At 47.5% G+C, this 14,721-nt stretch overlaps 1 protein-coding gene across 4 annotated transcripts in view; it reads right to left on the reverse strand.

The window, feature by feature from the left end:
- Window positions 1-7,749: 7,749 nt before the first annotated feature.
- Window positions 7,750-14,721, reverse strand: part of PCGF3 (polycomb group ring finger 3) — a 57,866-nt gene continuing 50,894 nt past the window's right edge. For 3 of the 4 annotated variants that reach the window (XM_060148982.1, XM_060148980.1, XM_060148981.1), the window contains exon 11: window positions 7,750-14,632. In XM_060148982.1, the coding sequence (XP_060004965.1) occupies window positions 14,585-14,632 (48 nt within the window). In that variant the 3' untranslated portion in view covers window positions 7,750-14,584. The remainder of the gene's footprint in view (window positions 14,633-14,721) is intronic. The other variant, XM_060148983.1, reaches the window with a different exon arrangement.

Genomic DNA, 14,721 nt, shown 5'->3' on the forward strand with positions numbered 1-14,721 from the left:
GCAAACACCGCGAGGGCCCCTCCCAACCCCAAGCTGCAGGGTGCGGATTCCAGAACAGATTCCAGAATGATGCGGCCGGTGGTCCCCAACGCCCCTTTACTTCACCGGACCCTCACCAAGCCTGTGACCTCACAGATGCCAGAGGACGCCTCCTCCCCAGGGGTCAGCGAGGCCCCCGCACCTGGTGCGCAGCCGCTGGTCACTGTGTCTCGGGGTGGGCAGCCTGCACTCCCTGCAACAGCCAGCAGTGTGCGCTCAGCGCGGACCTCCTCCTGGTGGCCATGTCGTCTGAAGAGTGCCCAGGTCCCCTGGACACCCTGCAGGACATCCCACTGGCCCGTGGCATCAAGGCGGGCAGAATGGGGCACGGAAGCTTGAGAGGGTGGAGAAAACCCCAGAGATCCAGGGGCCGCCGACACCAAAGTCTCCTTTTGTGCTCTTCCTTTAAATCGTGGAAGAATTTACATACAGAAATGTGCACAGACCTTAAGTGCACAGTTTGATGATTTTTGACAAACTCTAGGTTACCTGTTCCTCTGGTCAAGATGCAGGATCTGCCCGTCACCCCAGAAAGCTCCCCCATGCCCCTTCCCGCGCAGCCGCCATCCTCCCCGACAGAAGCAACTGCTGGGCTTCTTCCCACCTCCAGCTCCTGGTCTGTCTGCTCCTCTCCTGGGCGTGAGCGGGGTCGTGTGGTAGGTTCCCTTTTGTGCCCAGCACTTCCGCGTGTCTTGGAGGTGGCTGTGCCCACCTGGCGGAGCCGGGCGTGCGGAGGCCCCACGCTCGCCGTGTCCCCACAGATGACCATGGGGTCGTGTGCACTTCAGTCGTAAAGAGCTGCAGCAGAGTCCCTTTAAGGATGTCCGCCTCTGCTTCTCTTTGGTAAATTCCCACGAGTGGCAGTGCTGGGCTGTGGGCAGGTCCGGCCCAACTGAGAAGAAACACCAGAGCCGTTCTGGGGGCGTCAGCGGAGCCAGCGATGCCTGGAGAACCAGTCCCATGTCTTCGTCAACTGGCCTGTCAGCCTCTCCATCCGTTTGGGCTGCTTTCAAAAAGCACTGCAGACTGGGAGCTTTGACAGCACAGTTACTTCTCACGGTTCTGGAGGCTGGAACCCCGAGATCAAGATGCCAGCAGATTCGGTGTCTGGCGAGGGCAGCTTCTCGCTGTGTCCTCACGTGACAGAGGGGTGGACGGAGCCCTCGGGGGCTCTTCTAAAAGGACACTAATCCGTCCACAATTGAATCGCCTCCGAAAGGCCCCACCTCCTAACACCATCACACCGGTGTTTAGGATTTCAACTCATGAATGGGGGGGGGGACACACAAACAGTCTGTAACAGTCTAAAGTTTTAGTCGTTTTGGTGGGTTTGTAATGGTGTCTCATCTTGGCTTTAACTTGCTTGCCTGAAGCTCACGGTGAACACTTCTTCATGTGCCTGTTGGCCATTGTCTATCTTCCTTTGAGAAGTCTCTGATCAAATCTTTTGTCCATTAAAAAAAATTCGGTCATATGGTAGTTCTATTTTTAGTTTTTTGTAAGGAACCTCCATACTGTTCTCCATAGTGACTGTATCAATTTACATTCCCACCAACAGTGCAAGAGGGTTCCCTTTTCTCCACACCCTCTCCAGCATTTATTTTTTCTAGATTTTTGGACAATAGCCATTCTGACTGGCATGAGGTGATACCTCATTGTAGTTTTGATTTGCGTTTCTCTACTAATTAGTGATGTTGAGCATCTTTTCATGTGCCTCTCTAAAAAACATGGTACTGATGAACCTAGTTGCAGGGCAGGAATAAAGCAGACATAGAGAATGGACTGGAGGACACAGGGTGGGAGGGGGAAGCTGGGGCAAAGTGAGAGAGTGGCATGGACATATATATACACTACCAAACGTAAAATAGCTAGCTAGTGGGAAGCAGCCGCATAGCACAGGGAGATCAGCTCGGTGCTTTGTGACCACCTAGAGGGGTGGGATAGGGAGGGCGGGAGGAAGGCTAAAGAGGGAGCAGATATGGGGACATATGTAGGCACATGGATGAGTCACTTTGGTGTACAACACAAACTAACACAGTGAAGTTTGTGAAGCAAACTTATAATTGTGAAGCAATTATACTCCAATAAAGATTAAAAAAAATTGGAAAGGTTCATGCACCCTAATGTTCACTGCAGCACTATTTACAATAGCCAAGGCATGGAAGCAACCTAAGTGTCCATCAACAGATGAATGGATAAAGAAGATGTGATACACACACACACACTATAATGTACTCAGCCATAAAATAAAATAAAATAATGTCATTTTCAGAAACACGGATAGACCTAGAGATTATCATACTAGATGAGGTAAGTCAGACAGAGAGAGACAAATATCCTATGATATCACTTATATGTGGAATCTAAAAAATTGATACAAATGAACTTATTTACAAAACAGACCCTCAGACATAGAAAACAAACTTATGCTTACCAAAGGGGAAAGGAGGGCAGGGATACATGAGGAGTTTAGGATTAACAGATGCACACACTACATATAAAATAGACAACCAACAAGGACCTACTGTATAGCACAGGGAACTATATTCAATATCTTGTAATAATCTGTAATGGAAAATAATCTGAAAAAGGATATACCTATATATCTGAATCACTTTGCTATACACTTGAAACTAACACAACATTGTAAATTAACTATATTTCAATAAAAATTCAGTTGCTGTCTATTTAAAAACTTAATAGACTTTATTTTTTGGAGCAGTTTTAGAGTTACAAAAAAATTGAGTGGCAAGTACAGAGAATGTCCATACACCCCCTCCCGTCCCCTCCAGTTTCCCCTGTTATTTTTATCTTGCATTAGTTGGTACATTTGTTACAACAGTGAACCTATGTGGATACACTGTTATTAACTAAAGTCCATAGTTTACGTTAGGGTTCATTCTTTGTGTTGTACATTCTACAGGTTTTGACAAACGCATAATGACATATATGCACTATTATCATATAAAATAGTTTCACTGCCCTAAAATTCCTCTGTGCCCCCCCCATTCATCCCTCCTTCCAAATCCTTCCAGTCACTGATCTTTTTTTACTGCATCCAGTGTCGCCTTTTCTAGAGTTTCATATAGCTGGAATCACACGGTAGGTAGCATTTTCAGATTGGCTTCTTTCACTCAGTCATATGCATTTAAGGTTCCTCTGTCTTTTCATGGGTTGAAAGCTCATTTCTTTATAGCACTGAATAATATCCCACTGTCTGGATGGACCACACTTTATTTATCCATTCACCTTCTGAAGGACACCTTGGTTGTTTCTGTGTTTTGGTACCTATGAATAAAGCTGCTATAAACGTTTGTGAAGAGTTTGTGTGGACGAGTTTTCAGCTCATCTGGGTAAATACCAAGGAGCACGACTGCTGGGTTGTATGGTGAGAGTATGTTTAGTTTTGTGAGAAACCACCAAACTGTCTTCCAACGTGGCTGCACCATTCGGCGTTCCCACCGGCAGTGATGAGACTTCCTGTTGCTCCACAACCTCGCCAGCATTCGGTGTTGTCAGTGTCCTGGATTTTGGACATTCTAATAGGTGTCTCATTATTATTTTAATTTGCAATTCTCAAATGACATGATTTTGAGTGTCTATTCATATGCTTATTTGCCATTTGTATATCTTTTTTGTGATGTGTCTGTTAGGACTTTTGCCAATTTTTTGAGTTGTTTTCTTATTGTTGAGTTTTAAGAGTTCCTGGTATATTTTAGATAACAGTCCTTTATCAGATGTGTTGTGTTTTGTGCTTTGCGAAGATTTTCTGCCAGTCTGAGGCTCCTCTTTTTATTCTCTTAATGGTATCTTTCACAGAGCATAAGTTGTTAATTTTAATGAAGACCAACTGACGAGTTTTTTCTTTCATGCTTTTTGGTGGTGTATCTAAGCAGCTGCTGCTAACCCAGGATTATCTAGATCTTCTCCTGTTATTTTTTAGGAATTTTATAGTTTTTAACTTTACATGTAGGGTTATGATGCATTTCAAGTTAATTACTGTGAAGGGCTTAAATTCTGTGTTTAGTTTCATTTTTCTTTCTCTCGCTTTTTTTTTTTTTTTTTTTTTGGCATATCAGTGTCCAGTTGCTCCAGCACCATTTGTTGGAAAGACTACCTTTCCTCCATTGAATAGCCTTTGCTCCTTTGTCAACAGTTGGCTATATTTGCGTGGGTCTGTTTCTGGTCTCTCTATTCTGTTTCACTGATCTGTTTGTCTCTTTTTTCAGTGATACCACACTGTCTTGGTTATTGTAGCTTTATAGTAAGTCTTGAAGTAGGGTAGTGTGAATCCTCCAACTTTGTTCTTTTCTTTCAATATTGTGTTGACTTTTGTGGGTCTTTGCCTCTCCATATAAACCCCAGAATGAGTTTGTCAATATCAGCAAGATAACCTGCTGGGATTTTAACTGGGACTACATGGAACCTATACATCCATTTGGGAAGAACTGACATTTTGACAGTATTAAGTCTTCCTACCCATGAACATGGACTCTGTCTCCACCTATTTAGATCTTTGATTTCTTACATCAGAACTTTATAGTTCCTCATGCAGATCTTATACATATTTAGTTAGATTTATACCTATGTATTTCTTTTTGGTACTAATGTAAATGGTATTGTGTTTTTAATTTCAAATTCCAATTGTTTACTGACGGTAGTTGCTGTTTTTTAAATTTATTTTTTAAATTATGATACACTAAGACCTTTTTCCTTTAGTGTACAATTCTATGAATTGTGATGTATAGAATTGTGTAATTGTGTAACACTAAACGGTGAAATACTGAATGATTTCCCCCTAAGATAAGAAACAAGGTAAAGATGTCCTCTCTCACCACTCCTACTCAGTGTTGGAGGATCCAGCCAGTGCAATAAGGCAAGAAAAGGAAATAAAGGTAATAGAGATTGGAAAAGGAGATACAAAACTTTTCCTATTCACAGACTACATGACTGTCTATGTAGAAAATCCCAGACTAATCTAAAACAATATGGTCATAGGGTAACACACAAAAATCAATCCTATTCCTATGTACAAGCAATAAAAAGCAATAAAATATTGAAAATTGCAATTGAAAACAACAGCAGCCTTGAAAGAAAGAATGCATGTGTGAGGGAGAGAGAGAAAGAGACAGAAAGAGAGAGAGAGAGAGAAAAGCAGACAGAGAGACTTAGGTATAAATCTAACCAAACATGCACAGGATCTGTATGCACAAAATCCTGACTAAAGACACGAAAGAAGACCTACATAAATGAAGAGACATAACATGCTCATAGACTGAAAGACTCAACATGTTATTGAACCAAACTTGGGTCCACTCACCAGCACACAGTAAAGCCAATCTTCTGACACTGGTTGTGGTGAAGGAAAGGGCAGCATTTATTGCAGGAGCCAAGCAAGGAGTCCAGGGCAGCTAGTGCTCAAAAGACCCAAACTCCCCGATGGCTTTCAGGGAAAGGGTTTTAAAGACAGGGTGAGGGAGCGGGGTCGTGGGGTGTGTGATCAGCTTGTGGACGTTCTTCTGATTGGTTGGTGGTGAGGTAATTAGGAGTCAACATCATCAACCTTCTGGTTTCAGCCAGTCTCGAGTCTATGTGTTTGTGGGCAGCATACAGTTAACTTCTTCCACCTGGTGGGGGTTTCAGAATCTGCAAAACAGCTCAAGAATATGGCTCAGAATAGTATCTATAGCCCTCGAGGTCCTTGACTATTTAATGGCTAAACTATTATGATTTTGTCTTGCTTGGCTGTTTTCCTTTGTTTCTGCATTTTCTCACTTCTCTGATTAAATGTATTCTTTGGAACTCAGGGAAGGCCTAAGAGGCTAAAGGTTTTCTATAAACAAGAGGCAGGCAGAGGACATGGGGGGGGATGTTTGTCCCGGGAAGGCTGCCCAGGGTCCTGCTCGGTTACCAACATAGTCGAGATGTCAATCTCCCCCAAAGTGATCTATAGAATTAACACAATTCCAAAACTCCCAGCAGAACATTTTTTAGATACAGATAAGAAGAGTGTAAAATTTATATGGCAGGGTAAATGAGCCAGGGTAGCTAAAATAATTTTTACAAAGAAGAACAAAGTTGGATAAATCACTCTACCCAATTTGAATGCTTTCCATAAAGCAACAACTATCCAAACAGTATGGTATCAGCAAAGGACAAATACACAGTCAGTGATCAGAAATTAATGATAAGGAGTCCAGAAACAGATCCACATAGATATGGCCATTTGACCTCTAGACAACAGTGCAAGTGAATCCAGTGGAGAAAGGACAGCCTTTTCAACAGTGCTGAAAAGTTGATCGGTTGATCGTCCACATGCAAATAATCGAACCTCAACCGAAGCCTCACATCTCACAATTAATTCAAAATGAATCACACATCAGCGTAAAACACAAAGCTGTGAAATGTTTGGAAGAAAACAGAAAAATACCTTCATGACCTGGCCTTTGTCAAAGAGTTCTTAGACATGATATCAAAAGCGTAATCCATAAACGAATTCATAAACGAAGAAATCAATTGGACTTCATCAAAATTAAAAGCATTTGCTCTGCCAAAGACAGTGTAAAGAAAATGAAAACACAAGATAAATACTGGGAGAAATATTTGCAAATCACGTATCAAACTTAGGACTGGTATCCAGAATATATAAAAACTCTCAAAACTCAGTAAGAAAATAACCCAGTTAAAAAGTAGGCGAAAGACATGAATAGACAGTGCACCAAAGATGATGTAATGACAGATAAGCACACGAAAAGAGGACCAACAGGAAAGCCACTAGGGAATGCAAGTTCAAACCACAACGACACACCACCACACACCACCAAAAACGTCTCAAATCAAAGAGAACGCTGGTACTTTGGGATGTGGGGTGCTGGAATGGCTCAGGCCTTGCAGTTGGAAATGCAAAGTCGGGCAGCCAGTCTGGAAACTGTCGCTCGGAGGTCTTTTCTCTTTTTCTGTTTTTTTGGCCACAACACACGGCATGTGGGATCTTACTTCTCCAATCAGGGATAGAACCCGCGCCCGCTGCATTGGAAGGCGGATTCTAACCACTGGACCACCAGGGAAATCCTGTTCAGCAGTTTCTTAAACATACACTCACCATACGACCCAGAAATCCTACTTTGTAGAGAAACAGAGCTTACGTCCACATGCAAACCTGTACATGAGGTTCACAATCATCAAAAATTGAAAATGCAAAAGTCTTTCATCAGGTGAACCGGCAAACTGTGGTCCATCCACGTCACAGGACATATGAGCCATTTGGCCACTCGGATGGATCTCAAAGGCAGTACGCCGAGTCCAGGAGTCCAGTCTCAAAGGTGACGCGTACAATTCTATTTACACGACATTTTTTTTTGACAGGTCCTGCCTCAGGTTTATTTATACAAATAGCACAGGACACCAGCCCCATGCAGACAGCAGCCCAGGGGTCACACTAGTCCTTCTGTCCTCACATGGGCAGATAAAGGTCTCTACCTGGGAGCCTTTGTGGGGACCTGAGCGGGAGCTGGAGCCGCCTTGGCCTTGGTAAAGGCAAGATTACAATGCCGGAGATCAGTGGCTGCCAGGAATTATGGGGGGTGGGGGTGGCAGAGGAGGACCGGCACTCAGGAGGTCTTTGGGATGATGGAGCTGTTGTGTCCTGACTGTAGTGGTGGTTGCATGAATCTGTGTATGTGTTAAAAATCCAAAAACAAAACAGAAAGGTTACTTAAAAATTTTTTTTTTACTTAAAATTTGTAATTTAAAAAATGGAAATTACACATTCTAGACTAAAATGTCTAGTGAGCTTTAACAGAAGGAAATTTCTCGACTTAGTCAACAGTATTTATCAAAACTCCACAACTGTGCTTAAATGGAGACGTCAAGAGTCTTCCCACTCAAGTCTGAACGCACAGCAAGCTTCCTTTGCCGCCAACATTCTTCGAGATGCAGCCGCGCACACGCAGCCCGCAGAGGAGCACAGGGGTCCGTGTGTTTGCTGTGACACTGCTGCCTGTGGGCGTCCAGGACACCCACCCCGCCACTCCCGGAACCAGCAGATTGGGTACAAACACCAGTGTCTTCTCCATTCCATATAAGCAGGTGCCCCGCCTCCCTGAGGAAACACAAGAAATAAGCCAAACTAGAAATACGTGAGCCCTCTGGGAGGAAAACCCGGAAGCCCCTCTGCAAGACCCTGAAGGGGGTCTGAGCGCACGAGCGTCATGGGTGAAAAGGCGACACTGACACAGTGCGAGGAAGCGCTTTCCACGCTGGACGACAAACAGAACACACACCCTGCGATTCTGGCAGGCCCCCGGGGGCCCCACTTCACCCTTGGGAGCTTCACTAAGCAAGCCCTCAAAAGGAACCCTCACAGGGGCCAACCTGGGCGTTGAGGGAGCAGGCGGCCCAGACCAGCCGCAGCTCCATCAGGCAGTATTTCGATCCGTGTTGGCTGCGTTCGCGGGAGATGGGGCTCCGGGCCCCTCCTGCCGCCCTGGGTGTGGGGTCAGAGACAGCCGAGGGGCAGGGGGAGTAACACCTGTAACACCTGCACAGCCAAAGCACCACGCGGGGCCAGGAAGAGAAGTGTGGATCCCGGGGACCCCTGGCTGTCCTGGGACCATTCCCCATCTCTCTCCAGAGCCCTGGGGTCGCAGGACCTCCCCGCCCAAGCCCTGGGGTCCTACAGACAACAGCCTGTAAGCAGTAGAATCACCAGAAACACCTCCCAGGACTGAGCTGGGATTAATGCCTGCTTTGTGCTTCCTGAGGTGTTAGTGGAAAAAGCCATTTCCCACCAACAAGAATACGTACTTAGCCGGTGCATTTTCATACTTGGTCTGTTTGTTATAAGGGCCAGATCTGTTTATGCCTCAAAAGGTTTGTGACTAAAAATGTTCCTAAAGAAGCAACTTTGTTATCATAGTACCCAACACACGTTAAAAAAAACAAACAAAAAGCCCCACAGGATTCACTGTCAAATGGTTTATATTTTCACATTCAAATAAAATCCAGAGACAATCAGGCTGCAACAAGAGTCTGACGGATACGTCAGCCTGCTGGTGGTTGAGACTGACAGGCCTCCCACGGCCACCTGCCACGTAAAGGCAAAACACACCAAATGCATGGGGTGTTGCCTGCCACCTGGACGGAGGGGCTGCCTGCACACCCTGCAGGGGCCTGTTACAGGAGCACGGCTGCACTCCAGCGCAACTGGGAGTGGGCGCCGCGAGGTTACCGACCTAGCAAGAGGGCCCCATGCCCCGGGCCTGGCCACAGCTGCCGCAACGAGGACTGCTGGCCCCACTGGGGGTTTCATCCGTAAGAACCAGAAGTCAAAGGGAGACATTTGTCCTCAGCCAGGCAGCAGGTGTGGCAGAGGCCCCTGGCCGTGCGTGCTGTGTGCGGCCTCCAAAGCCTCTGTCTCACGGCAGGGGGTGCAGCATCACACCTGTAACAGCGCTGCCGGTAAAGCGGGACTTGCACGTTTCATGCAAATGGAGTCTCGCTGGAGAAGCAAATCTCCTGTGTGAGCTACAGGCGGGCGCAGCCTCCCCTCAGTCCCTCGCAGCCCCTCCTCCCAGGCTCAGGGGCTGGGGGGCAGGGGAGACCTGGGCCTGGCTGATCTCCTTCTCACTCTTTCCTGGAGTCACGGGCCCTGATGAAGCCTGCTTCCGGCCGTCCCTGCAGCCCACCCAGCGCCCCGGTGAACGTGGACATTTACACGTGGCTTCGGCACCTTGACATTCGTTAGGTGGAGTAAACGATTTACCAAAAATAAGTAAAATAGGTAAAATTAGTTTCTTAAGACTAAATTTATCTTTAAAGTTTAATGATCTGAAACCCACGAGCGCATAATTTTGGTCAACATATTCTCCCTTTTGTTCGGTTCTGGTTCCCTCAGATTTTCAAGATTGCTGTAAATTACTTAACCTTTAAAAATTAAAAGTTATGGATATAGTAAATTGTCTGCGATAGCTGGTCGCATGTGTCAACCTGACGGGGCCCAGTGCCGAGATTAAAATTATTCTGGTGTGTGTGTGAGGGTGTTCCCGGAAGAGATGAGTCTTAGAACCTCCCGTGTGGGAGGGCATCACTCACCGCCCCCACCAAGGCCTGGACAGAACAAAAGGGAGGCAGAGGGCACCCTCACGAGAAATGTGTATGCACACGTGTCCCAACACGCCAAGAGAGGGTGCAACTCCAACCGGCGGTCCACCGCTCAGGGGAATCAGAGGTTTTCTTTCACACCGGTTCCCTGGCACACACAGCTACCAACCAAAGACAGTTCTCTCTCCATGCACACAGATGCGTGTGGGCTCCCGGAGTTCCCATCGAGCCTCTGGCGCCAACACTGGACCAGCTTCATGAAGTCAGTCACAAACGCCATGTGGGGCAGAGTCGTTAACCTGTGAGGGTCCAGGCTGGGGTGGGAGGGGAGGGCCCAGTGTGGCGTGTGTGCGCCCTCACCAATACCCACGGCACTCTTCGTTACACCGTATCACCCTAACAGGGCACCTATCTCACGCTCTTACAAACATCTTAGGTAACAAACGTCCAGCCTCAGAGAACTAGGTAGGTTTTCCTTTTGCTTTTATTACAAGCATATAATATCAATTGGCAAAACACTGAATACAAGCTTCACTATCATAAAATCAAAACAGTTAAGCAATATTCCAAAAAAGATTTTAGATAAAACCTAGCCACCAAGAGTACAAAAAATTACACACCAACACGAAGCATAAAAAATGTAAACTTCCAAACTAAACAGTCAAAAACATGTGTCTGCAGCGTCACCTCCACAATCCCCCAGAGCCCCCGATCTCCACGCGGGATGCCAGGGTTGGCAAGGGCTCTCGCCCCTGAACGCTGCATCATACGGGAAAAATGGTTTTCTTGCACCCAATGAAGCTGTTGAACTAGACATTTACGCTAATGCTACACACGTTCTAGGGGACACGTAAACTTCAGGCCCCCTTCAGATGCACCCACGGACACAGAGACCACGTGAGCTGGTGAGGGGCCCGGCGGTCCCCAGGAAGGGACAGAATCTCAGTGATGATTGTGGTGTCGCTTGAATTGTTTTCTAACCGACTTATCCCAACCTATGTAGTTTGTTTAAATACCAAGGCAGAGAAACACATTGGTTTATCACGCTAAGGTCACATGTGATGTGCTGGAGTGTAAATGATTTCCTGAGGAAACAGAGAAACTGAACTTCTTGTGATCTATCTGCACTAAATGTGTTTTCAATGTTTTGAGAGCACATCAAATATTCACGTACAAGGTAGAAATCAGCTGGCTTGTTCCTATGATATTCAATCCAATGACACACTTCAAAATCACTGTAAAATCCATCCTGTGGGCTTTGAAGAAAAAACAAACGAATTTCTAAAGACCTCAAATGCCACGAGGAGGCATCAAGGCCGCGCGCGCCGGCGGGCTCAGGAGCCTGGGAAAGTAGCACCGTCACATCTGTGGTCGACACGGGGGCGCGTCCTGGGCCACCAGCGCGCGGGGTCTGAGGCACGAGGCCAGCCTAGGCCGCACGTCAACTTGCGGCCGCTGGCCGGTCACTCACTCTTACCGATGGCCGAGCCCCTTGCACAGGCCCACGCACATTCCCAGCAACAGTGTTTTCATGAGAACGACGACGGAAAAGGAAAACCAAAGGGCTGAACGTACACGTTCCGAGAGTCCGCCTACACTGCCTCCATTCGGCGGAGCAGATGCCACGGACACTCCACGTACGCGTGGCGCCGCCCGCTGGAGCCTATCGCGCAGAAGCACCAACCGCTTCTCATCCGGGTAACACAAAGCACACGAGTCGGAAGCTACTCAAAGCAAAAGGAAGAAGCTTGCAGAACGCCTCCCAATTTCATCTTATATGCCTGTAAATAAAGCTGGACCACTGAAACCAAACAACTGGATGGGAAAATATGACAGAAGGCTTAAAATAGAATAAATAATTTTATAAAGTTAAGTTTTCTTCTTTTTAACCCCCCAAATCTTAAATTCAATATTATATATTCTATCTGAATCTTCTATTTTCATGACACCTGTACCTAGTGAGACCCTGTGCTGCTGACGAGCCCACGCTGCTGACGAGGGTGCCGTTCGGTAACTGACGGCGTTTGTTTTTCCAGCATGAAGAGTTGTGAAAACTACTTCACAGTAACTCCATCTGTTCAAAACAAAAAACAAACTTAATAGGATCCAATCACTAACTGATCCTGGCTTTTATGCTGGAAAAGATAAAATTCTGCCGTTGATGTTAAACGGACACGAGAGAAAAGTGAAAGTTTCCCTCTGACGGCGAGGCCCCCAGCTCCGTCCCCGTAAGGCTGCGGTCAGACCGGAGCTGGCGGGAACAGGGATCTCCTGCAGTGAAGACGGTCTGCACGAGGACATCTTAGAAAAATGGGTACTTCTGCTGCTGAGGTTTCATCAGGGTAACACGGACACAAACGCGGGATCAGCAGGTGGCCAGGGCCCAGTGGGGATGGTGACGCCAGCTCTGACTCATCTCCACCTCTCTGTGTATTAAGTACGTCGACTTAGCACCATAGCAAATTCAAGTGATTGCAAAGATAGCTGCAAAGTTACAAATATATACTATGAGATTATACAGCCAGGTTCATTTTAATCTGACCTGTGAATTAATTTTATCTGAATTTGGACGCTCACACTGTTTAATCCTTCTTTCCTTTCATCACACAGGAAAATACCTAAATTCTAACGGTACACTTCAACTGCATTGAGAACACACGGTTTTACAGAATGCTTCAGCAGAAATGTGTATTTGAGGTAGACAGGTAATACTTAGTCATACACATCTACTCACTGAACCCTTGAATAGTGACCCTAACAAATGATCGGGATGAACAACAGGCGCAGGGAACTGATCATTCAAACGGTCCCGGGAGTAACGGGCTTAAAGAGAGAGATGAACTTTGACCAATTCCTAAGAAAAACTTGGTTTTATGTTTCTGAAAGGCCTTATATTAAAACCACTTGGACTGAGTTAATTTGTTTTTCCCATCACTAAGGGAGCTGCTTCTGACATTTGTAAGTATGAAACAGGAAGCAGAAAACAAACAAACAAACTTGAATGTCGATGAGCCCAACCACCACTTCCAAAGCGAGTTCGAGAAAAACTCTAGTCACCAAGGTGAAGTTCTCCATGGAAAACCTGGCTCTCAAGCCACCGTCAGGACCACCTACCAAGGGAGGCGGCCCCAGGACCCCAGCACCCCGGTGATGCAGGAGGTGACAGAGGGGGAGGAGCCCAAAGGTCAGGCAGAAGCCACCGGACGCGGACAGGGACGGCCACGGAGCGGGGACCAGCTTACCACCCGGAGAAGGCCCGTCTCCTCGCTCCTGTCGTTACACATTCCAAGTTACTATCTTAAAGGAACAAAAATGGATGTGCTGGCAAAGAGTTTATTCTCCAATTCCACAAAATATTAACATTTGGGAGGAGAAAGGGCTAACAGAGGGTGTGCTGCGTCTGCCCGCGCTGTAGGTCATTAAGTCACTGGAAAAGCCGCTTCAGCCGCACAGGGGCCCGCCCGCCCGCCCGCCCGCCCTCTGTGGCTCTAGCGTGCCCGCCAACAGCGGCCAGAGCGCGCCAGCTGCTCCACGAGAGCACGGGGACGCGCCCACCTCTGACGGTGGGCGTGGTGGGACCCGGGGTCTGCACACGTGGGGCTTTGGTGGGGACACGCCCCCTGGGCACCAGCCGCGCCGCGGACGGGGGCGCCGTCTCGGGAAAGGCCCCCCGCCACCACCATCAATCTCTTCAGCAAAACAAAAATGGGAAAGAATAAGCGGGAAGTTAAACGACGGCACCGAACAACTCGTGCCCTATTTAAGAGAAACAATTTTTGAGAACAAGAATCGTTCTGCGAACTGTCGTCTTCCGGTCCGCCCTGCTGACCGGGCGGGGCAGCCGCGTCGGGGCCAGGACGCAGCCCCCCAGCTGGGCTGCGGGCCCCCCGGAGTCAGGGCGGCCCTCGGCTTCACGTTCCCTGACGTGGAAAATGAAATACCATGGTTACCTCACGATACTCATGGAAGCCTCTTTTGGTATGCTTTTAAATTAAATTTTTATATATCTTCTAAGTCTTCAGGAAGCTAAAGGCCACATAAATATCGTCATTCACGTGAAAAGACATTTTGTCAATAACTTAGGAAGGATTCAGTAAACGTACAAGTATTTTGGGGGCTTATCGTGAAACCTAACTCATAAACTGAACGGAAGTGACCGAGATTTTCAAGACCTGGAAAGCAAGCAAAGGTCACGGGTCGGCAAAGGCCGTCGCCACACCCTCCCGCTGGGGCAGAGGCGCCCCGGCCGCGAGGCGAGGCGAGGCGCGTCCGTAACCCTGTGCCGCAGCGCCTCGCGAGTGTGATTCTCATACAAAAGTGATAAATATTCTCTGTTCGGGACCCAGTCCAAACGGTGCCCAGGGCAGCATCCTACGCGGTGGCGGCCCCGCCTGGCTGCGTACTCGCGGGGCGCCCGGCGGCTGAGTCTCTGCTGTGCCGCGGCTCACAGCAGGTCCATCTTGGGTCTGTAGTGCAGCAGGAGCGGTGCTTTCTGCAAGACAAGGGGGGCGAGGGAACGGCACCGGTGACCCCAAGGGGACAGGCTGGCGACGGTCCCACACTCGTCAGCTGCGGAGGGTG

Source organism: Lagenorhynchus albirostris, chromosome 4 (genome assembly GCF_949774975.1).
Source record: "Lagenorhynchus albirostris chromosome 4, mLagAlb1.1, whole genome shotgun sequence".
In the NCBI taxonomy this organism is placed as follows: Eukaryota; Metazoa; Chordata; class Mammalia; order Artiodactyla; family Delphinidae; genus Lagenorhynchus; species Lagenorhynchus albirostris.